This window comes from Drosophila yakuba, chromosome 2R (genome assembly GCF_016746365.2).
Source record: "Drosophila yakuba strain Tai18E2 chromosome 2R, Prin_Dyak_Tai18E2_2.1, whole genome shotgun sequence".
Classification (NCBI taxonomy): Eukaryota; Metazoa; Arthropoda; class Insecta; order Diptera; family Drosophilidae; genus Drosophila; species Drosophila yakuba.
In genome coordinates this window covers 21,795,730-21,817,973 of record NC_052528.2, presented here as the reverse complement: position 1 = coordinate 21,817,973, position 22,244 = coordinate 21,795,730, and the positions used below count along the sequence as shown (strand labels likewise).

Genomic DNA, 22,244 nt, shown 5'->3' with positions numbered 1-22,244 from the left:
GAATTATTATTTTACATTTCATTTACCAGTTGCATCGAAACTATTCGCATGATAAAATTTCCATGTGTAGTGCATAAATTGCGAGAGATGCGAGTGGTAGAGCCATAAACTTTGTTCGAATCGGAGAAATGCGAGATATGAAAGTTCATCCATGGACCATTTTCCACCTGAGCTAATGGCTCTTTGTTTTTGCACATTTTGTAGCTTTGAGTAATTAAATTTATGGATGCATAAAATGGCAACCTATTCGAACTTCGGACCCATGCGCTGCCCTTCTCCTCTTCTCCTCAAATGTCTGACTTTTTCGGCCATGTCCATAAATGTCCGGCCGCAGTGCCGAGTGTCCATTTGGGCCACATCCATTCCACGTCCAATGAGCGGCTTATGTGCGCCCGATGCTGCTTTGCTGGCTATTAATTTCGAGTGGTTCGGTTCACTTTCGGGCCCATGTGTACACATGTTTGGCTTGTAAAAATGTCATGTTAATTTGTGGATTGTGCGACCGAAATGGAGCACCGAATGAGAGCCCAGCTCGGGCGAAGGCATGCAAATAAATGTCTCGCACAAGCCACCCACCCACTCACGGCCAGATGCACCTGGAGAAAAGACACAGCAACTCTGTGCAGATATTTTATTTAATAATATATGCTAAAAAACGTTTGGAGAACTTTAGAAGCAGTAAACTATTTTCATTTAGGGTGAAACATTTTATAAACATATATGCGTACTTTGATGCTATGCCCTACAATTCTTTCCAGTGCATTTCGGCCTCACACAGATACTCTCCCCCGCACACAGACACACCCTCCCACGCACCGCAAAAGAGCGAAAAAGACGGCAATCTCGGCTTTGGAGACGGGCCTTTTGTAGATTTATGAGTGAATCTGATAAGTGCTGCCAATAAATTTTCGGACAACAATTTACAATGTTCAGTCCATGTTCTTTACCCTACGTTTTCCATGGGGGAATCGACTGAAATTGGGATTTTCTTGGCTAGCATATTTTCGGTTATTTTATTGCAATCTACTGTTCGAAAGTAGGCTGAATGAAGATGCCGGAGTGCCGAGTATCAAAAAATAAGTAATAATAATATTAGCCAGTCTGCAAAAGTTATATTGAATATGCCCAAAAGCATAAACATTTATTTCAATTTATTTTAGTAATTAAGATGTGTTTCTGGCAGTAGTTTTTCCAGCTGATACGTATAGATAAATTTCAATAAGTTATTTCTATGTGCATGCATGAAAAATATTCTATGGCTTTACCATTCATGTCCACCATTTATTTGTAATCCATCCAATTACTATATTTCTCGAGGACTTATCACAAAGTTGCTGCAGTTCGCCAAATGAACAAGTGCCCATACATTGCGCATACGTACGTATACGTAATGTAATCACAAGCATTGCCACACTCGCACTTACACTCCCAGTCACACTCACACACACGCACACACCCAGGAGCAGCAACAAAAACCCAACAATGGCAACAAAACCACAGAGAAATCAGTGAATTATACAACATTTAAGCAAACACAGAATGCCAGCGCTCGCTGCTTCGTTCGAGAATGCATAGAAACCCAGCAGAATTAAGTTAAGGCGCTTCCGACATCCTTTCAGGATCCTCCACCGGCCCCCTGGAAAACACAATGGAGCTAGTACCACGACGGAGAGCCCCAAGTTGGCCAAAAACTTTGCACACTGCCAGCTGAACGGGTTGAGGCCTACACTGATAAAAACGGAATACAGCATATATCAATAATAAGCATATCAATGGGGCTAGTCATCAATTCGCATATTGCTTTCCTCAATTTTAATTTGAAAGTCTTTCTTTTTGAAAAGCACTGCTTTCCTTCCATTTGTAATATTTTAAATATCTATTAATAGCAAAGTAATCAAATTGATCTGGATTTTTTTTGTCTGCATAGTGACTGAAAGAAACCATCGCAGCAGAAGTGAAATAAAGTTGAATGTAAGCAAACAAGTTGAACCAACAAACCAAGTCTCTAATTGTATTTGTGTGCGTACGTGTGTGTGTGTGTGGGAGGGTGGGTGGTTAGGTGTAGGGGGGCGTGGCAGTGTGTTTTATGCGGCAAACCGGAACGCACCACTTTGGTGGTACAAAATATGAAGAAGCCAAATCAGCGGGAGAGCTGACGAGGAGCAAGTCCGAGTCCAACAAGACGTGAAATGCAACTTTTTCGGCACAACGCTCGAGCACAAAAGCCTGGACAAAAACACACTGCCACAAAACACACTTCCAACCATCCAACCATCCAGCCAGCGAGCCGAACACAACAAGGAAGCCAACAGAAAGCCGTGCAAATGCACAAAAGCCAAACAAGAATGCCAAACGAAAGGAGTTCTGCGCAAGGAGCCCTCGCATTCCGCATATCCTCGCCCTCAAGGACCCTCCATTCGAGGCGGAGTTTTGCGGCACGTTGAGGTGAAGCATTCCGGGATCGCAGCCTAAGCCTCGCCAGCTGCTCCCGAATCCGGATGTCGTCCGTCGAGGCACAAAACAGAGGGAACGAAATAAGCCAAAGGCTAGAGGACAGCAAACACGGGATCGCAAGAGGCGGCTTTAAGATACCTTTTAAGGGATTTCGATACGTTCGATGGGGATTTTAAGATAGTTTATGCATATACACATCTTTAAACTAGAATTATTAGCTGATGAGTACATGTGTTCATTTATAATGTACTTACAATTCGATCTGAAATACGAGTGCACCAAATGTAGATAATCACATGGCTTATCTACGCGTGTCACCCTAAAGCGACAGTATACCTCTGCCAGGACAAAGGACGAAGTACAGAATTCCGGAAATATGGCAACGAAAATGGAACAATCGAAGTGAAAGGCACTTGGGGAGTGGGAAGCGGGGAACTGGCTGAAGAGAAAGGAGCAGCGACATGAGTACATTTGTTTATGTGGAGCTCCAAAAGATGGAGCAACCACAGTCTGCTACTCCTCCGTCGCCTGCTCCTCTTCCCAGAGGAAGAGGACTCCTTCGGCTGGCAAGCGTTGAAATGGAACAAATGAACTAAGTCGAGAATTGCCAACTGCACACTTGAGTCGCACAACGAAGTGAGCTCCACAAAAAGGAGCAGCCCGAACAAATGATTTCACAAGAAAAGTTAAACTTGTAAATTCAAATTTCACATTTGTCTGGAATTCGCAATTACACTTTGGCAACAACAATGAAATATGTCCGCCTGGCACATCGCTACACCTGCCAAAAAATCGCTGGATTTGGTCTGCGCTTCCGGTTGGCCCCCTTCCAAAACATTGCCCCTCTAATCCCAAACCACCTCGCAGCCCAATCTTCACGGCTCATTGTTCGGCCTGGCAAATGGAGCATGGTTGTGGTTGTGGAGCCAACGTGGAGCGGGAAGCGGGGTTAATGGGGAGGAGTTGCCTCCTAAAGCATATTGTAATAATCCAAATGAAATTAAATGTACCGTAAACATTTCGAATTGCGATTGCTTCAAGGATCTGGCATTCCGCAGCAACAACATGGTGCAGCTGCGAGCTTGGGTTGACCGACTTAAAGATACCTTTACTTATTTAATCGAAATATTAAAGTATCAACTTTAAAATGTTGATATGGTGCGAATATTGTTATAAGCTTAATGCCATATTTTGTAAGTATGCTAGAGCTAGTACAATATCCCTTACAGAAAGTGATGTAACCACTTCTGCATACCCTGCACAGACACGAACAATGTCAGGTGCAAGCGCTGCTCCCTCGGGTGAGCCAATAAAAATGTTGGTAATTGCAGATGCGAAGCATGGCCAGAATCCCGATTCGGGTTTGGAATGGAAGAATAGACTGTGGGCTTAGGCTGGTTGGATAGCTGGTTGGATGCGGAATGCAAGTGGTGCAATTATGAGGGATTTTCATTTAAAATATCTTCGTACATAGCTGCAAGGCCAATTTTACAGATTAAACCTGAAATGTCTCGAAGAAATACCAAAGTGGACTGGTAATGGCAAATTGCTATTGAAATGATAAATGAATTTGTTATACTTAAGGAACTTAAACTGTTAATGATAATGCTAGTCATAAATGCTAGTCATTTTCAGCTTATAATTTATTTGAAATTCCTCAGTAAACTGACATCAAATTAGGCTGCTCAACAGCCCGCCATCATCATCATCACTCGCAAACATGGCAAATTACCACCCACAGCCACGTAAATCACCATAACCATATTTCAATCGCTCCCCAGCGATCTGAATCCGCCAGCGATTTGTGCAACTATTCAATTGGCCCAACTGGATGGCAAAGAGGCATTAAATTAGCAAAATCGGCCAGGTAAAAATAAAGAAAACGATCGACTTAACTAAAAGCCGGCCGCCAAATTGCACATTTTACAAGTTTACGAACCACTAAGCGGTTCAAAGCGGAGCCAGCAGGATCGCCTTTTTGGCGAATTTATTTCTAAAACAACTCTATCGCGATCACCTGGCGACGCAGAGCGGCCCATAAAGCCAACGATTTATTGGCCAAGTCGGCAACAATTTGACAAGCAAATTGCTATAATTTCTGGACATTGCAAGTGGGGGCAGTCCCCCAATCCACGATTCTTCTTCCGCAAGAATGCTGTGTGGACATGAGCAGCGCTTTTTTCGCGCTTTTATCTGCGCAAATTTATGCTGGCGATAAAGCCCCAACGACTACTGGACTGGAACCGCATCTCTTCTCTGCATCTCTGGAGAGGAGGATCCCAAGTTGGAGGAATCACGTGGCCCAAGGCTGGCATCTAATTGCATGGCCATTCGGTTGGATCGGCGCTGTCCGTTGAATTGCCATAATTTCGCTGGCCTTACGAGCTGCCAGGGATTCTGAATCTCCTCCACATTTCACGAGATATGTGTGGTCATATGTATCTACATACATCAGACATCAGAATCAGAAAAGTCGAGTGCCATTCGTTGTACAAAAGTTTTTGGCGATCACTTGGACTATTAAATCGCAATTAAATGCGTGACGTGTGGTCCCCAGGTCCCCAGTGCATAAATCCCAGGGAAGAAAATACAGAAATGGCAATCATCATTAAAAATGCAAAAGACATAAAATTGGCCAGAAAGCCCAGAAATATAAATGATTTCCTTGGGCCTCATCAGAGGCGGCGATAAGGAAATGTTCTTCTTTTCCTTTTCCTGCGAGTCGTAAAATATCCAGCGAAAACTCTGCCGACAGCGTCATAAAAATTAAAAGAAAATCACAATCTTGGTTTGTTTCTGTCGCCTTTGTTTGCCGTTTCCCAAAATTTAACATCATCTCATACTCATACTGTCCAACAAAATAAGGCTCTCTGAAAAGAGTGAGCTGGGCGGAGTTTCGGACTAATTGTTGCTCAGTGCGTGCATTTGGGAATTACGACAGTTGGGCTTTTGATGGCACTTAGAAAGCCGTTAATCCTAATTTTATGCATCCAGTCTGTTGGCCTGGCCAAGCCAATTTAATGGCTCACTTCCCATGGCTCATAATAATGCTGGTTCCTTGCTGATTCATAAATTTGCGTTAGGTTCGCTTACAGGTCCCCAAAGCAACAAATTAGTGGACTGGGACCAGCTGGATGGTCAAGATTCTATGTTCAAATTGTCGAAACAAGCAAAATGTGTCAGACTCAATCATCATTTCAAATCGCCTTGTCACAAATAACGGAATTTGAAAGAGCGTTTTGACTTCTGTGGAACATTGCCCAACACTGAGTTAGGGACGATGTCATTAGTCATCGATTGCTGCCCTATCGATAGTGCGATGGACCTACCAAAGCACTTACCTACACTGAAGAACGCCAAAAAGTTTTTGAGCGAGACCAATGATTGCAAATTGTTCTTAGAAATGTGCGGAGAAAATACGCTTAATAAAAACCACACAATTAAATTTATCACAGTGAGTTGTATTCATGTCGAGAACAGGAAGAACCGATTAAAAGGATATATCCCATCAGTTGAAAATCAACAATTGCCTGGGCTGCGATGCGGTGGAAATCAACTTCTCGAAAGCGGACAATGTGCACATGATCATCTACAGTTTGGTCAAGGATCTGTCAAAGGATCTACCGGCCGTCACGCCCGTGGCCCAGGCCATCCTGCTCCTCTGCTCCCTCACCTATCCGGATGCAGAAAGTCTGGAGACGATTCCGCAGCTGGAAATCGGCAAGGGAAGTGTCTCCATGAGCTTCGAAATGCATCCCATGGATAAGGACAAGGCCACGGAGCAAACTCAGGAGCCGGAGCCGGAGAGCGACCTGGATGACGGACCCTCCACCTCGAGGCAGGCCATAGAGCGACTGGAGCAGCGGGCGCAGCGCAAGGCCAAGAAGGCGACCACTAGGAACCTGCAGTCCCAAGTCACCCACGTGACCGTCGAGCGCAGATTCGACGCCTCCTTCCTGAACATTGTTACCTATCGGATCGACGGCGGCAAACGGCAAACGTGCCGCCTCCCTGAGTTCCACGCCAAGTTCTTTGTGCGGCCCCAGCACTCGATCAATCTCCTGAGGCAGCTGCACGAGAAGTGCTCTGGGAACTGGCTGAAGGTCATCCAAAGCGACGGCGATGGTGACGCCTTCAGAAAGTTTAGGTAACTCGAACTTCTTCCCATTTATGGAGGACTAACCAACAAGCTTATTGCAGAGATCCCGATAGCCCATTCGAGACCTTTGTGAAGCTATTCGATTCCGACCCAATGCCATCAAACGATGTGATCTGCAAGCTGGTCAAAACATGCCTGCACATCGATGAGGCAGTGCGTCTGTCGGAGCGGGAATTCATACTGGAGGTCTTCAACCAGGTGCGCCACATTTTCGAGTACATCACGGCTCAGGAGTACACCGTATGGTTTCTGGTTCCCTGCCTAAGTGACAACGACCAGCAGCATTCCACGGTGAGTACTTCATATTGTAGTTGGTTGCTCATTGGTTACCTAGTTTTTCCATATCCACTAGACCCTCGAGGACTTCGATTTGACCAAAGTGAGAACCTCTATTCGACCAGCCGGCGATACCACCAACATTTGGAGGGATCATACCGATCACAACATCAAGGATATTCTACTGGTGGCCTTTCAGTTGGACCTGGCCACGCATGTCAATCAGTCGGTTCTCGTTATTAGCCATTTGGAAACGGTTTGTACAATATAAATACATTTAAAACTGAAGGATCATTTAAACTGTATATATCGTATTTCCTGAAAAAGCTGGCAGAGTTTTCCACCATGCAATATGTGACGGCCTTCTTTATGAACGACTTCTACTCCAAGAAAGACTCTGATCCTGTAAGTTACTCACTTATAATAAATCTAAATAAAGTAACTCACTTATAATAAATCTAAATAAATACTTTGTATAATTTGCCATAGAGATGGATATGCCACCGCTACTTGGAGCGCATCGTGGATGTGGCCTTGTTTATGGGAGTAATCGTCATCATCGAGTACCCCAGTGCCTTCACACTATTGCAGGAGGGTCGCCACTTGATCAAGTGCTTCCAGAAGGAAAATCGGGATTCCACGGGCGCTATGCAATGGGAAATATTCGAAGATGTGGTGAAGGAAAGCGAGTCCGACCTCGAGTTTCTCAAGCAGGCCGTGAGCAAAGACCAGCCGAACATGTAGCCATCAAAAGAGTGCACTAGGTGAGTCATATTATTCCACAAACATGGCACATATCCAAAACCAACTGACTTGCGTGCAATTTCAGCTTCGCCTCGAACAAATTTCATTTATCTGCCGTCTGCGGCTTTCACACGCAAATATTTCTATGCTCATTTTCTAATTACGCCCGAGCTCACGGTCCAAACTTCACTGCGGCTGGAAAACCCATTCTTCAGCTCCATTTCAATTAGGGTTTTGCCGGCTGTCAGTTCGAGTGCCACTGGTGTGGAGCAGTCGAGGGTCCTTGCACCACCATCTGCTGCACCGCCGACAAACCGCCCACAAACAGCAACTACAATGGCTGTCAGACGAGAAGCACGCGTCATTTGCCGGCGAAATGCATTTGCGCTAACCAAGACCATTTTTAGCCAAAATCACCCGGTGACCCAGTTGGAAAGCCAAGAGCCCGGAGATACATCCTGATGGAATGCTGACTGCCTGACTGAATGACTGACTGACTGACTGAGTGACTGACGGACGGACTTGAGTGATTGGCGGTTGTTGGGGCAATTATTTCGGACGCTGATGGGGGACATCATCCGTTGGCAAACACAATCTTTAGTTATACATTCTCTGCATTCTTTTAAATAGTAGTAGGCGAGGCGAAGATTTTCCATCCTAAGGTATTATTAGGTCTATTAAACAGTGAAGTTATTTTGTTAATGTTTAGGTTTATTAATGCTCATTTATTCTACTTAAATTCGGTTATATTTAGTTTGTATTACTTAGAAATAAAGAGATTTAAAAAAAAAATAATCATTGCTGCTGCATGTATGTTATTAAGACAGACGTCGTATTATTTATTGAAATATGTTACAAATTTATCAGTATCGGGACCTAAGGGACATGGTCACCAGCTGAAGCCCCCTACTGATGATCTTCTACCGCGAACTCCAAGGACGCAGTACTTTTGCCCAGCCAGGGTTGAATAGCCTGCACTAAGGCATCACTCGAAGTGGACGGACAGGGGATCTCTCCTGCTCCTCCTGTTCCTTCTTCTGCTCCTGGTGAGCTGGTACTCCGCGCATCCGAACGTTTGGCGGACTGCTTCCTGGACAACTTGGGTGTTTCGAGGTTTTCAAAATCCATTTTGTAGCACCAACCGCAGACCTGGCTCTCGACTATGAGGTCATCCTTCCTCCGCTTGGCGAAGTGCACCATGTACTCATTCGGATCGAGGACCTCGTGGTTCAAGACTGTGCAGAAGCGTGACCTCAAGGGCGGCTTTCCGGCTTCGTTAGCCATCTGCCAGGGATCATATATATCTTATATCATATATCTTTTATTCCACTTTTCAGTGCCTCAAATGCGCTACTTACTGGGCTTCTTGTCTTCTCCACAAATGTGCAAAAGGGTAAGACCGTGGCTCGATTGATCCATTATCCCAGATATAGAAACTCGAAATTATAGCATTGTTAACACTAAAGCACAGAGTTCCCCTAATATTAAGTTCCCCTATATCTAATCTAATTTTTATCTATATATACCATTTGATGGGAGAGAAAGAAAGCTTTGTTCTCTCCCTATAAAGGAAACCAAAGTAGAGTAATCCATACCGACAGCTATTCTAAAATGATATCTTTTTGATATCTCTGCGTTTGAAAGCCATTAGCTGCCCATGATTTCTTGGCTGCAAACCATCGACGTGGCAAAAGGATATGTTTCCCAAAGGACAGTATCTTCGCCGACTTTTTGACCCAATCCCTAACCCACGACCCCCACTCACTGACCGCTGGCAGCTGCTAAAAGCGCCAACGAGTATTAAAAACTCGTTTCGACTAAATATTTAAACAGTTTATTATGCCGGTGCCCCAATGCCAAAGCATGCCACACATGTGGGCGTGGCAGTGCCGCCCACCGCCACCCAGCATGTAAAATGGCGCGTGCATTGCGCCAAAAGGAAATTCAAATTTGAATTAATTATGATGCCACGCCTGGATGCAGGTTCCCGTGTCCTCGTTCCCGTGTCCTGCCAGATATTGCAATTTGTTGCTGTTTTTGCCACTGCTGTCGCTGTGGTTCTGCGGGTCCTCCACTCCCTGCTCCCAGCTCCCAGCTCCCAGCTCCATGCTCCCTGCTCCATGGTCCCTTGCACATGGGCGGGGCATTTGTTGCATTTACCAAACAACAAATAATAGCACTTACCGCCCCTCGGGACGCGAGTCTGTATGTGTGTGTTATTTAATTTTTTGTTTAACAAAATGCAAACAACATAAGCAGCTTGACGGGGGTTTAAGGTCTCCTCCGGCCGCGTGAAGTGAAATGTTTTGGAAAATTTTGCCAGCAAACAAGAGCTTAACCCGTAGTGGCCTTTAAATTAAAGGTTAGTAGGCGGCGGAAATTAGAGAATTTTTTACTGTTTCGAGTTCAGTGCGATGTTATAAATGCGTTAAAGCCATTGCCCGCTCAAATATATTGCCCGATGTTGATTCATTTTGCCAGCAATTTTCCACGCATTTGCGCCTTGAACAAAAAACTCCACTTTCGGTGGAGATGCGCCCCCAAAGTCATTAACATTTAACCGATCAAAGCGCCGAGGTGAGCGAAACAGGTAAAATCACCCATTCAATGCCTCAACCCGCAATCGGAGCCACAAAAACAGCCAGGAAGAGCAACAATCGATGGCGCCAAAAAAGAGAAGAGCGGAATATCAAATTGCAACGCAAAAGTGAGGTCTTTAATGCCACAGCCGCGGAAACACGTGCTCTATCAGATACCCTGTAAATACTAAACAGTAGCAAGTATATAGCATAGTTTTCTAAATTCTGACTAGATATCATTTAGTTTTTCTTGTTTTAACAAAAGTGCGGGCTTTAATGCCACAGTCGCTGAATCAGAATCTATCAGATCAGAATCTATCAGATACCCTGTAAGTACCTTTAAGTACCAGTAGTAAATATTGCATATATCATAGTATTTTTAAACTTTGACCAGATTGCATTAATTTTCCCTATTCCAGCTCAACATGTATCGTGAATCTTAAAAAAAAGGGTATGAGATAGTGTTGTCAAGAGCGGCATAAGCGCGAGTTTGGTTCCTGCATTTGCGTTTAATTACGGAATAATCCAAAGCGATTGCGGAACAGGAAAATCGATATGGAGTGGTAATGGTGGATGGGCGGCAGTTTCGGGCGGCTGTGGCCATCCGTGTCAGTCCCAATGATCCAGCGGCGGACAGGCCGTTGACGCTGCTAACCCAATTAAGCTGTCGCCCGACTGAGCAGACAGCATCCTTGCACGGCCCCTCATGGAGTCCATGGAGTCCACCCCCTGCTCCTCCACACCACCCCCACTGCTTTGGCGCCGGGAACCACATCCACCGAGTAGCAACTGTTGGGTCTGCCGTGAACTGGCACTGTGCCCAAATAAACCGCAGGAGCAAAAGCCACCGCTCCTCCATGGCCACCATCTCCTGGCATCGCCCTGCTCATTCGCTTCGTGGCGCTTCAATAGCAATTTGGTTAAACTCCTTTTTAATTTCAGCCGCACTTCCGTCTCACCGCAGTTGGCTCCTTGGAGTGAAGACAGACTCTGAGATGTCCTGAGATTTATTATAAGTGCTTTTATAGGGTTCAGCCAATAATATCCGAGAGGAATATTAAAAGTATGCTTTAAATCGAAAAGTTTAAAGGTCTTAAATAAAAAATGCATCCCATGCTAATCCGAAATAGTAAGCTTCGCTCCGCTGATATCCTCTTTCATTTTCAGTTTCTTTTTACAGCTGCGACCTGAAATTGAATCGAATGTTTTGTTTTGCTTTAGTCCTTGAAAAGTGCCCCACACACCCCGAATATCCTGTGAATTCCTGCGGCAGGACAATTTTCAGCGTCGTAAACGCGCAAATTTCATTAGCAACTCGGGCTAGACATCATCTGCCGAACAAAAGACGGCGAAAAGAAATCTCCGGAATGAAACCATTTTACTCAGTCTGTCTGGGCGTAATAAAATTTGGCTAAATGTGCGCAGCGTGTCCTGAAAATGTTGGGGCAACAAACGAAAAAAGGCGTCCTGGAAAATCCCTCTCAATTTGAAGCTCTTTTTTAATTGTACTGTTTGGGTGGGTTTGTGCCATATTTGTAATGTGCAAATATGCGAATATTGTTCCTCCCTTTTTCCATATATACATATGTACATATATATATCTGTATTAGCAACTTTCCCTGTTGACTCTCAACATTTTGTGTTGACTTTTATCAGCGGCCTTGAGCGGGTTGAAGACACTTCCTCTTGAGTTTGCCAGCCGGTTTTGTTGAACTTCTTCAAAGTTGAGCAAACAAATGCATTTCTCTCTTGTGCTCATGCAATTTTGCGAGGCAAATTCCGAGGAAATTTCATCCATTTCCATTTCCAGCCTTGTTTTTCTTGCCAATCGAACAAATTCCCTTTGGCCGGGCCGAGCTAGTACAGCATTTTTAATTAGTGCGATTTGGGGTTTCACTTTGCTGCTTAATTGAAATCGATCGTTTGTATCGCCTGCATAAGCGAAAACAAACATAGGGTCAATAAATATTTTGATTTAATTAATAATGCTTTCAAAAACTGCTCGATTAATTCGCTAAATTGCGAAGCCATTTTCTGAACTCAGTGATAGTCCTTAAAAATAACGCATGTAAATAAATATTTTTTTCAAAGCTCTAGCTTTTTCAGTTCCCTTAAAAAAAAAATCCCATGCGTTTCTGGTTTTCCTCCAGCGAGTTGCGTAATATAATATTTATTAAGTGTAAATAGGATTGCTCTGAATTATGTTGCCCATTTGAGAATTTAATTATCCGCTTTTTGCTGCGCTGCGCTGGCGTTGAATTTTCTCATTTGTACTTAATTTGATGAAAAAGTAGAAAAACAACAATTGGCAATTATCAAAACAACAATTATGGCCAAATGAGTTAAATAAGTTAAGCGTGAATTGGCAAAAAATTCAATTTAAATAGTTCGCTTGCCACTTGCCCCTGAAAAAATGTCTTTTATTCGCCGACGCCATTTGTTTGATGCGAGACAAACATCAGGAATTAGAGCCTCCGGCGAAGCATTCGTTTCATCACGGTTCCTGGTTGGAAAGCTGGCAGAGCTGGGATATCTGGGAAAAGGGGGAAAACTGGGAAAAGGGGGAACAGGTGGATGGGACATGGCGCAGCATGCTGTTTCCTCCAGGCCCAAAGGAGCATCCTTTGTTTGTAATTAATTTCAATATAGCAAGGCATTACAAGAGAAACTCAGTAAATTTCAAAGTATGCTGCGAAGCCAATAAACTCGGGCGAATAGCATCCACGGCAAAGGGGGTGGTACTATGTGGGTGGTGGGTGGTACTAGGTGGTTGTGGGTGGCTCTAGGTGGTTTTGGGTGGTGCGTGGTGGTGCAAACACTCGCAAACACATGGTGTGTAAAATAGATTGTGTATATTGCACACGAGACGCGTGAGATGAAAGAAAATGCTGAAATTTAAACGTAATACACGTGGAGAATGGGCAAAGTTCAGTTGGCGTCGGTGGGTGGAGTTTTCCACCCAACACCCACCACCCACTCCACCCACCAGCGGAGCGGCGCATTACTTTGCCCATAAAAGTAGTTAAATTATGTTGACTGCAAAACAGCGCCCTCGCATGAGTGTGTTAGTGTGCGTGCGAGGGCGTGGCACTGCGGTGGCGGTGGGTGGTGGGTTGATTGTGGGTTTTGCTTGCCAAGGTTGTTGCCACACAAACAAATACCGATTCGTATTTTTGCGCCAGAGCAGATAAAAGTAACTCGCACTCGCCATTTTAGTTAAAATATTTGCACGTTCGCTGGGATTCCCGGTCCATGGGCCACAGGAAAGAGGGGGCAACTGTTTGGCTTGCTGTTCATTTTATTGGAATTCTCGTTGGCATATGGGCCAATGGGTGAATTGTTTCGATGGCCACCCAGCAGCAAAGCCCCCACAGCGTTTGATTAAACTTGCACAGAAGTCGGGCTAGCAGCGAGCATTAAGAGCTCCATATTTGCATACGCTTTTAAGATTACAACACTGGAATCTCTATATGTCTGTATATCTGTGAATCTGATTTGCAAAACGTCAAAAATGATTCGTAACCTAGTCACAACAAAGCTGGCATTCCAGTCATGAATCAATTCGGCCAAGTGATGCAAAACCAGCAACAGGATTACGAACTACCCGAACCGCCCAACGATTCCATATCAGCCCTGGAGTTTGTGCCACCATCGAGTTGCTGGAACGCAATCTGCGCCGGCAGTTGGGACAACACCGTGCGCATCTGGGAGGTGCAATCGGACAGGGTGGTGCCCAAGGTGATGAAGTCGCTGGAGGGCATACCACTGGATATCGCTTGGAACGACTCGGGCAGCAAGGTGTACCTGGGCGACTCCAACGGCTTGGTGTCCGAGTGGGACTTGGAGTCCAACCAGCTGAGGAAGGTGGGCGCTCACGCGCGAGCAGCACGCACTTGCCATCGGATGGGCACGGGCAACTACCTGGCCACCACCTCCTGGGACAAGACCATCAGGGTGGGTACCATACCCATAGCTGTAGCTACTACATCCAGTTACTAGTTTTAGTCCTTACAGTTCTGGGACCCGCGTGCTGCCATGGAACTGATCCGGAAGGAGCTGCCGGATCGCAGCTACGCCGCCGATGTCCTCAACGAGGTGGCGGTGGTGGCCTGCGGCGATGGATCCATCCTGGTCTACACCCTGCTGGGCGGACCCGTGGAGCAGGCGCGCATGAAGAGTCCGGGAGAGGGCAACAGCCAAGTGCGATCGTTGGCGCTCCACCGGAACTGTGAGCTAACCAGCTGGCTGATTGCCAAGACGAACGGCATGGTGTTCGACCAGAGCCTGGCCCAACGTACGGGCAGTTCTCCCATCCGGTGCCATCGCCATCGCCAGGAGGGCACCGGCGGCGGCGGCATGCTGGACGTCTATGCGGTGCACGATGTGAAGGTCAATAGGGTGACGCAGTGCATTGCCACGGTGGGCTCGGATGGGGTGTTCTGCTTCTGGGACAGCCAGATGCGCTCCACGCTGCTGGAGAGCAAGGTGCATCCGCAGCCGATCACCAAGTGCGCCATCAGCGGCGATGGCCAGTTGTTTGCCTATGCCCTGGGCTACGATTGGTCCCAGGGACACGAGTTCTTCGATTCCTGCAAAAAGTCACAGATATTCTTGCGTCCGTTTTAAACTGTCGAACTATCAGCAGCGCATGTATTGTTATATCCAGATTAGAGACCATTTTCTAATTGCAATTAGGTGAGCTGCTCTCTGTCGACTCAAGTTTGATTGAAATATTGCAGCCAATTTCGCATGCAGCTCAAGTTGGCTTCCTGTGCTCCTTGGGCTGCAAAGCGGCTCCTTCTGCTGTTATCCTGCGCTTCCCGTTTGGCGACAATTAACAAACCGTCAACTAATGCTCATAATGAGCTTGCATGCGATTAATTTTCCACTTGAGCTGTTGAATTTCACGCAGCTTCTCGGCCTCGTTCCTTGCCCCATCTTGAGTGCACTCCATAAATCATATTCCATTGTCGCTGGCAGTCTCGAATGGATGGCAGTGTATGGAGGAGGAGATGGGTCTTATCTGGTTTGAGAATTAGGAGGTGGCAATCGCCGCCATCTCCAAGAGCCGCACTTAATGCCGCTTCCCTGCTCGCCAGCTCTGCATATCAGAGACTCACGTCAGATGTCACTAATCTAAATTTATGCAAATTGCCAACTGTCTGAGTTGGCTCACATGCGATTTCCTCCACCGCCACCGGCGGATTCCAGATGCAGATCCGGAGCGGAGAGCTAGGAGAGCTAGGAGAGCTGAAGACTGAGCAACTGGGAAACTGGCAACTGAAAGCGACTTTGCAACAGTTGTAAAAATGCAGCTAAATTCAAATTTGACATGCAGCAGCGTCCGACTTGCAGCCGAAGTTGGCGGTGGCGATGAAGTTGGAGGTGAAGGTGGATGTGGATGTGAATATCCGCGGACTCTTTTTCCACTGCGCTCATTTGGGATGCAGAGCAGCTACCAGTTACCATTTCAGTTACCAGTTACCAGTTGAATCAGCATCAGTTCGCCTGCCAAGCTCTTATTAAATTAAAACGAAGGCGTTTAAGTGCCGCCCGGAGCCACCATGCCACCGAGCCACTATGCCACCGTGCCCCATGCCAAGATGCAGAGACTCAATCTGATATGCAAAACATTTTTGAAATAACTCAGCCGTAAACAGTTTCAGCTGGAGTTTCAGTCGACGGTGGCTCCATGTCCCAGCCAAGCTCAACTCACAACTTCTCTCAAGCTTGGCCAAATTAATTGAAAAAGTTACACGCATCGCTAGCTCCTCTTATCCACCACGGCTCCTTGTCCCTCTTAATCCCTCCTTGTCCTCCAGATGGGCAGCTCGCCAAAGGAGTCGGCGGCATTCCAGCTGCTCGAAGGATTCGCACTTGATAAGTCGCCGGGTTGGGATTGCAATAGCAAGTTATGCATAGAGAGGCCTCGATTTCCTTTTCATTCGAAATGTATCTCGCAAAATATATATCTTGGCATATGAAAGTTAGCTTTAGATCAAATTATACCTTTTATTATTAATATTTTCAGATATTTCAGATATATTGCTTGGCGATTTGGTTTATGGGAACCACCCAGCTCAGTCTCTGTCAGTTGGGCCACCTTCTCAGAGCTCCAATCTCCCCGATTGTAGATGGCTTTGTGCGCATTGCCTTTCGGTTTCATTATCGCGAAAGCGGCACGCGATGCCAGAATCGTTGGGCCAACAGAACCAGGCCAGAACCAAATGCGAGCTGCGATGTACAGAGCCAAAGTTGCTTTACAAGTCGGCGCGTTTGTAATCGCTTGCAGCTCCATGTGCCCCACCCGCCCCCTCTGGCCCCTTTGGCCAGCTGCCACTTACGTGCCCATATGCAAAGCGACAAAGTGTGAAATTTCAGCGAGAATCGCAGGAGTTGGCTGCAGGATGGGGATCTGGAATCACACGCGTGTGTCTGCAGGGCAGGATTCCAGTTGACCAGTTGACCAGCTGGCCAGCTGGCCATGTTTGCATAAGACCCAAATAGCCACGGACCAAGTTCTGTAGCTCAGCGGACTAATTAATGCTGCTCCAGGGATTTTCCAGCTTAAAGGTTAGACTGGTAGACTGGTATAACCCAAAATGGCTTTACATGGATATGCGTACTATATTTGAGGTAAGTTCCTTTCCATATCTTGAATGTTTCCAGCGAAGTAAGCAGATCTTTGGGACACTTCAAGAGCAGCGATAAATTCATTTCGAGCGTATCGCTGGCTGCACAAAGGGGCTTCCTCTGTTGGCCAACATTTGTCAGCGGCTTTCGCCCCCCTTATTTTATTTGCACTTGTCTTCAACTAGTACCCCCCCTCCCCCACTCCACCCTTCACCCGACCAAGATGTAACAATTTCAACCTATAATTTATTCAGCTAAATCCTTTGCCGCCACGAGCCAAGCAAAACGGAGCGGAGCGGAGCAGTGAAAATAAATTAAATGGAAATCATTTGTCTTGCTCAACAAAATATCACGCAAATGGGCAAAAAAGGAGACCGGGCGGAAATAGGGACTATGGAATAGGGAATAGGTGGGCTTCTCCCTGCCCCTCCAACAAGTGGCAGCTCCCAAGGAAATTTGCATAAAGAAATAATATTCATTGTGCGTCGGAGGGGACTGTGCAAAAAGGATTTGAACATGTTAAAATTGTCCTTGACGGACGCCCAAGTGGATAGGATGATGTCGTGTGGCTCCCACAGCCACGTTTTGGCCACGACGTTAAAGACTCCAATTCCTGGCCAGATCCATTGCTTTGCGTTAAAGACGCCCGCAAATGTGCAACAATTTTGCTGGTTTCTTTTCCGCTGCCGTTTGTGGTCAGCTGCTAAACCTCTGGGCTTATCACAACTTAACTATGTATCTGCTTCGTTTCAGGGCAATTTTCGTGCACCGCGCCCACTTAGGCCGCCGCTGCCACGCCCTCAAACGGCGAAACTATCTGAAAATCTCAGACGGGCCAGAAAGGGGCGATTAACAAGATTAAAAGCGCCATTAAATGCTTTGATTTCGTACAGGCCAAGACCACGCAACCGCAGATACGCAAATGTACGTACAGGATGTGTGGATGTGCAGATACAAAGATACTTCGGCACCGGGGATGAGGTGGAGTTGGATTTGCAAAAGGCGCACCCAATAATTTATCCCCGTACCAGTGCCAGTGAGCGAGTCCGCCCCCAGAAATCTGTTCTTGCTTAAGGGAACACATGTTTGCGGCTGCAGCCCCAGCTGCTGCCCAAATGTATCTCGGCATCCCTCGGATACGGGGATACAAATACAGATACAGAGCCTCGCCTGGAATGCCATCTGCTCCTTGGTCAGGACGTAAATTACGCAAAATTTGCTGTTAAGTAGTTTAGCGCCAGCGGCAGATACACACGCACACACACACATGGCATCCCCAAATCCTGCAAACCCTTGGATGGATTGATTTAGGTGCTGGTTAAGCTCAACACTTGATCCCAACCCGAATTGGAATGAAATTATATACTTGGGCAGAAACTTTTCGGGTTCTGAAGCGGTTAAACAAAGAGTTTGGCCAACTACACACATACGAGATGTAGCATTTTTATACGAGTTAAATGCAATGCAAGGCAACAATGCAAATAGCGCTGCATAACCATTTTAATTGTTAACACATTAATGTTGGCCAACAAATAGGCTTTGGCCCGCTTGTAATTTTAATATGCTTATGCTCAGTAATTTGCAAATGCCAGCCGAAATGTGTGATAAGTTCGGAGGTGAACAATATTTAGAAACGAAATGAAACACCATTTTAAATGCAAACATAACGAGATTTAGTTTTATGTGCGTTTCAATAGTGTAAAAATATGACATAACTAAAAATAATATTCAACTAAATATGATACAAATTTGCAGTAAATTTAGGAAACCTTTGCCACTTTGATATTTTTCCGTTAATTTATTTTTTATTTATTGCTGGTGTGCGACTTAAAGTTTCGTCTTTCGCTGCATCTAAAACATACAATGTTTAAGTGAAATTTATTGGCTTTTTGCAGCCGTTAGCCGGAATTTAGTAATAAATGGAATTCAACAATAGAGCGCACCAGGCCAAATTGCATTACATTCGCCGGCAAAGGGCAGTGGCAAGTGGCAAAGTGGCAAGTGGCATAAGTGAGCAAAAATAATTTAATGGCGAATTGCAATGGCAGCGGGAGGCGGGCGGCGAGGGGGCGGCAACTAATTTAAATTGAAATTAAAATTGATTGTTTTTTAAACGCGTCACGTAGGCCATTCCCCATTTGCGGGGGTGTGGAGTGGGGCAGTGAGTGGGTGGGTGGCAGTTAAGTGCGTGTCAGTGCGAAGCGGAAGGTGCACCATGCGGCTGCCACGTCATTTGCAACAATGCCGGGCAAACAAACAATGGCGCTGCCAAAGTGCGGAACGCTCAGAATGTTCAACAAGCAAACAAATTCGTTAACAAATGTTCGAAATTGCAGCGGCAGCGGCAGCAACAAAGCCGGCAACAATGTTTAAAACAAAGCCAAAACAAAAATTGAAATTGGCCAGCTATGGAAAAAAGCGTTCAACGGGCCAAATAATGAAACAATGCCCAAACAGAAGCGACTATCGGCATGCCCTTCTGTTTCGCGTGTCACATGTATTATTCAGTTCATATTAATTCCTGAACGAAAGTACACATGGAGAAACTGCTGTGTAATTTAAAAAAGTGCAATGGAATTTCAGAAGGGATAAAACTTCTAAATATGCGTAAGTTTAAAGCACACAATTAATTACATTTGTAATTATTTGAACTATATAAAATTATACATTAGTCTTGCATTGCTTGTTTAAACATCGTTGGTCAGCGCGAGTGCATTTTCCAGCGGCGGAAAATTCAGGCGGCTCAACTAAGCCCACTTTCGCATTTTCCCAGCACGTGCCGTCGTGCTGTCTCTTTCCCGGCCGAGTATAGCGCACTCTGTCGCACCGCCCACATTTGGCATCCACTCAATTATATTGCGTGGCTGTTAACGCTTTTGTTTGTTGTTGCGGGCGGCTTTTCAGAGGCGGGGGCAGGGGGAGTGGCGTTGGGCCTCTCGAAATGTATTTTTGGGAAATTGTTGCTAATTTTTTGCGCATAGCCAAATTGAATTTCGCAGCTGCGCCACGTTGCATGGCTTCTGCGATAGCCGCACGTGCAGTTGACCAGGCGGTGCCCACAACACGCCAGGCAGCAGCACCGAAAAGGAAAACCTCTGGAAAAACCCCCTCCCCACCAGTGGAAAAACCCCGCCCGCCACATGGCCACCACGTATAATTGCCGCCATCATCGCAGACTCTTATATGGCTTGGCCCTCTTGGCCCGCTTTTCTTGCATATTATTTCACTTTATTTTGGCCCTGGCCACTCGGATGCTCGGCTGTTTGGCTGCTTGGCTGCTTGGCTGCTGGCCAATTAGCCGCCTTGATGTTGGTTGTTGGCTTTTTATTTCTCTGTTTAGCGGCTAATTTGGGTAAACGTTGTCAGTGCAGCAAGCACTCGTTTTATTATATTCCTGGCTAATTGCCGCACCGGAGCAGCGAAACGTGCCGCTGTGGAACACAACAAAGCCATCAAAGACTCATCGATTCGCGGGGGCAGTGAGGCCCCGCTAAATGCTACACTAGATGCAGATGCTTGCAAATAAGTTTCACTTTTCTATGATAATTTAGGTCTAATGTACCAACACATAAAATAAATAAAATCTAATTTAAATGCTTTAGTATTCAGAGTGATGGTTAGCATTTGCGTATTTGATTGATCTCCGAGGTTTCACTGTACCCGCCCATCGCCCGCCCCCTGACTCCGATCAATCAGTTGATGGTTAACTTCGAAAAAAGCTTTTTAAAGTCGAAACTTTCCCGGCAAGAGCGGTGCCAATGAGAAAAGTTCGTCTGCCGTTTAGTTTTTCAGCTTTGCCCTTTTTTGCAGCTGCAAGTTCCGTGCCATCAATAGTTTTTTAATAATTAAAACAGCGCCAAAGCAATTAATTTTAAATTTTAAAAAGGTTACACGCACACACACACCACCACCCAAGTGGCTCCGCTACTGGCCGGCAGGGGGCGCTGCTGCGGCGAAGGCGATTGCGGTTAGAAAATATGAGACATGGAGCAAAATGTCTGGCAAATGTCATCTGAAAAATTTAAAAGCTCCGCAGACCCCCCAGCGAAAAGTTGGGTGAGGGGTGTGCATTTGGGGCGCTAGGTAGGCATGGCTGTGGATGGGCTGTGGGTTGTGGGCGGTCGCGCAATGGGGCGTATGCTCGATGTTGGCAAAGGCGAAACTTAATTAATTTGAGTAACTTGGCAGTCGTCCGATCTGGATGCCCCCACCTCCACCACCAGCTCCACCCCCCATCCATCCATTCCCACCCAGCCGTGGGCGCCTTTGTGGAACTTTGGGTGTGGCATGAATTCTTAATAACTGCTGCCAAAGGGGCGGCCACCCGATGGGGCGTGGGGCCGGGGGGCGTGGCTGTCGCAGAAATACAAAAAAAGTACAGGAGAGCTGACGGAAAATACTGCACCGCCCCTCATTTTAATAAAAGGGTTTCAAAGTAAGAAATTACGGAAACTGACTATGTCAACATAATTAACTCTGAAGTGAGAAAAGGGGAATAGGACCAAATGGTCACAAGGACCTCGCCCCGGCACATATGGATTCATTTCGCTCAGCTGGTTGCCAAAAAGCGCGGCTGCAAAAAAGATGATGGCCACCACACACCATCACTCCATTCCATTCATCCCATGCATCCCAACGCGCCACCAAATCTGGCAAATGGCGTCGAGTGTTTCCCATAATTAATTTTAATGTGTTTTTTAGCGCCTTTCCGCCCTTCAGCCTTTCCAGTCCAGGCCGAGCTCCACCGAGTTACGGAGCCCATTTGGCGCATTCTTCTAATTGCCCGGCTGTGGCAGAAACAGAATCTGCAATCAGCGCAGCACTTTTTGCAAATGCCACTTGCCACTTGCCACTTTTTGGCATTTCGTCAGGCAGAGGTGACTGCATTCATTGGATATTCACACTTCTATGTGGAGGGGTCTGTGCTCCAGGGACAACCTTATCATAGCTTCAGAACTGAGTTGATTTAAGATATCATTTAAGATATACATTACCCATGGTACTTGCATACAACATACTATAGCTGAGAACTGAGAAGCTCTTAATTTGAGTCTTGTGACCGCCGATGGGGCCACATGTGTCTGGCTTCCTGACCAAGTCTTCCAGCGGTCTGGATATGGACCTCTCTATCTGCAGCTAATGTGCAGCACCACAAATGGAGCTGCTGACAGCTCACTTGGTCAGGAGAAAGTCCGTTGGGTTGGGGCCAAGAATCGTGGTTTGGGGATGACTTTTCAATTGCTTTATTGAGGTGCTCGTGTTGGTCGAAATGCGTAGCACGTTACGTTGTCTGAGTTAGAGTTTGGATAACTTTGAGTGGAAATTTTCTGAGAAGTATATAAACTGGTTGCTCTAATTGTTATAAATTCCAGAAAGGCAACAATTATATTACTTCAATT

General features: G+C 46.0%; 3 protein-coding genes and 1 long non-coding RNA gene across 6 annotated transcripts; 3 read left to right on the top strand and 1 right to left on the bottom strand.

Moving 5' to 3' along the window:
* Positions 1 to 5,618: 5,618 nt before the first annotated feature.
* Positions 5,619 to 8,428, top strand: LOC6531794 (protein ORD). The gene is made up of 7 exons (XM_002092545.4): positions 5,619 to 5,908; positions 5,967 to 6,601; positions 6,655 to 6,904; positions 6,966 to 7,145; positions 7,217 to 7,294; positions 7,379 to 7,653; positions 7,719 to 8,428. Exons 1-6 carry the CDS (start codon positions 5,735 to 5,737, stop codon positions 7,631 to 7,633), a joined length of 1,572 nt encoding a protein of 523 aa, XP_002092581.2. The 5' UTR covers positions 5,619 to 5,734; the 3' UTR covers positions 7,634 to 7,653; positions 7,719 to 8,428.
* Positions 8,429 to 8,444: 16 nt separating this feature from the next.
* LOC6531793 lies at positions 8,445 to 9,051 on the bottom strand. Its single transcript, XM_002092544.4, has 2 exons — positions 8,992 to 9,051; positions 8,445 to 8,917 (listed from the first exon to the last, which is right to left on the bottom strand). Exon 2 carries the CDS (start codon positions 8,915 to 8,917, stop codon positions 8,540 to 8,542), a length of 378 nt encoding a protein of 125 aa, XP_002092580.1. The 5' UTR covers positions 8,992 to 9,051; the 3' UTR covers positions 8,445 to 8,539.
* Positions 9,052 to 9,994: 943 nt separating this feature from the next.
* LOC26535500 lies at positions 9,995 to 11,345 on the top strand. 2 transcript variants are annotated; one of them, XR_001454274.3, is made up of 2 exons: positions 9,995 to 10,392; positions 10,632 to 11,345. It is a non-coding gene; the product is annotated as an uncharacterized LOC26535500 (long non-coding RNA). The 2 variants fall into 2 exon arrangements; XR_005560758.2 differs by having other exon boundaries at positions 9,995 to 10,541.
* Positions 11,346 to 13,711: 2,366 nt separating this feature from the next.
* LOC6531791 (protein Rae1) lies at positions 13,712 to 14,903 on the top strand. Of its 2 annotated transcripts, none has more exons than XM_002092542.4 (2): positions 13,712 to 14,166; positions 14,227 to 14,903. In XM_002092542.4, the coding sequence occupies exons 1-2, from the start codon at positions 13,765 to 13,767 to the stop codon at positions 14,836 to 14,838; spliced, it is 1,014 nt and encodes a 337-aa protein (XP_002092578.3). In that variant the 5' UTR covers positions 13,712 to 13,764; the 3' UTR covers positions 14,839 to 14,903. The 2 variants fall into 2 exon arrangements, with proteins under 2 accessions (XP_002092578.3, XP_039228851.1); XM_039372917.2 differs by having other exon boundaries at positions 14,218 to 14,903.
* Positions 14,904 to 22,244: the final 7,341 nt, after the last annotated feature.

What these genes read in the sequence shown, in the direction of transcription:
- LOC6531794 (XM_002092545.4), top strand. Translation starts at nt 5,735, where the DNA reads ATGTCATTAGTCATCGATTGCTGCCCTATCGATAGTGCGATGGACCTA. An exon ending in GACGCCTTCAGAAAGTTTAG is followed by an intron (nt 6,602 to 6,654) that starts GTAACTCGAACT and finishes AGCTTATTGCAG; the next exon opens with AGATCCCGATAGCCCATTCG. An exon ending in CCAAGAAAGACTCTGATCCT is followed by an intron (nt 7,295 to 7,378) that starts GTAAGTTACTCA and finishes AATTTGCCATAG; the next exon opens with AGATGGATATGCCACCGCTA.
- LOC6531793 (XM_002092544.4), bottom strand. Translation starts at nt 8,917, where the DNA reads ATGGCTAACGAAGCCGGAAAGCCGCCCTTGAGGTCACGCTTCTGCACA.
- LOC6531791 (XM_039372917.2), top strand. Translation starts at nt 13,765, where the DNA reads ATGAATCAATTCGGCCAAGTGATGCAAAACCAGCAACAGGATTACGAA. An exon ending in CCTGGGACAAGACCATCAGG is followed by an intron (nt 14,167 to 14,217) that starts GTGGGTACCATA and finishes TACTAGTTTTAG; the next exon opens with TCCTTACAGTTCTGGGACCC.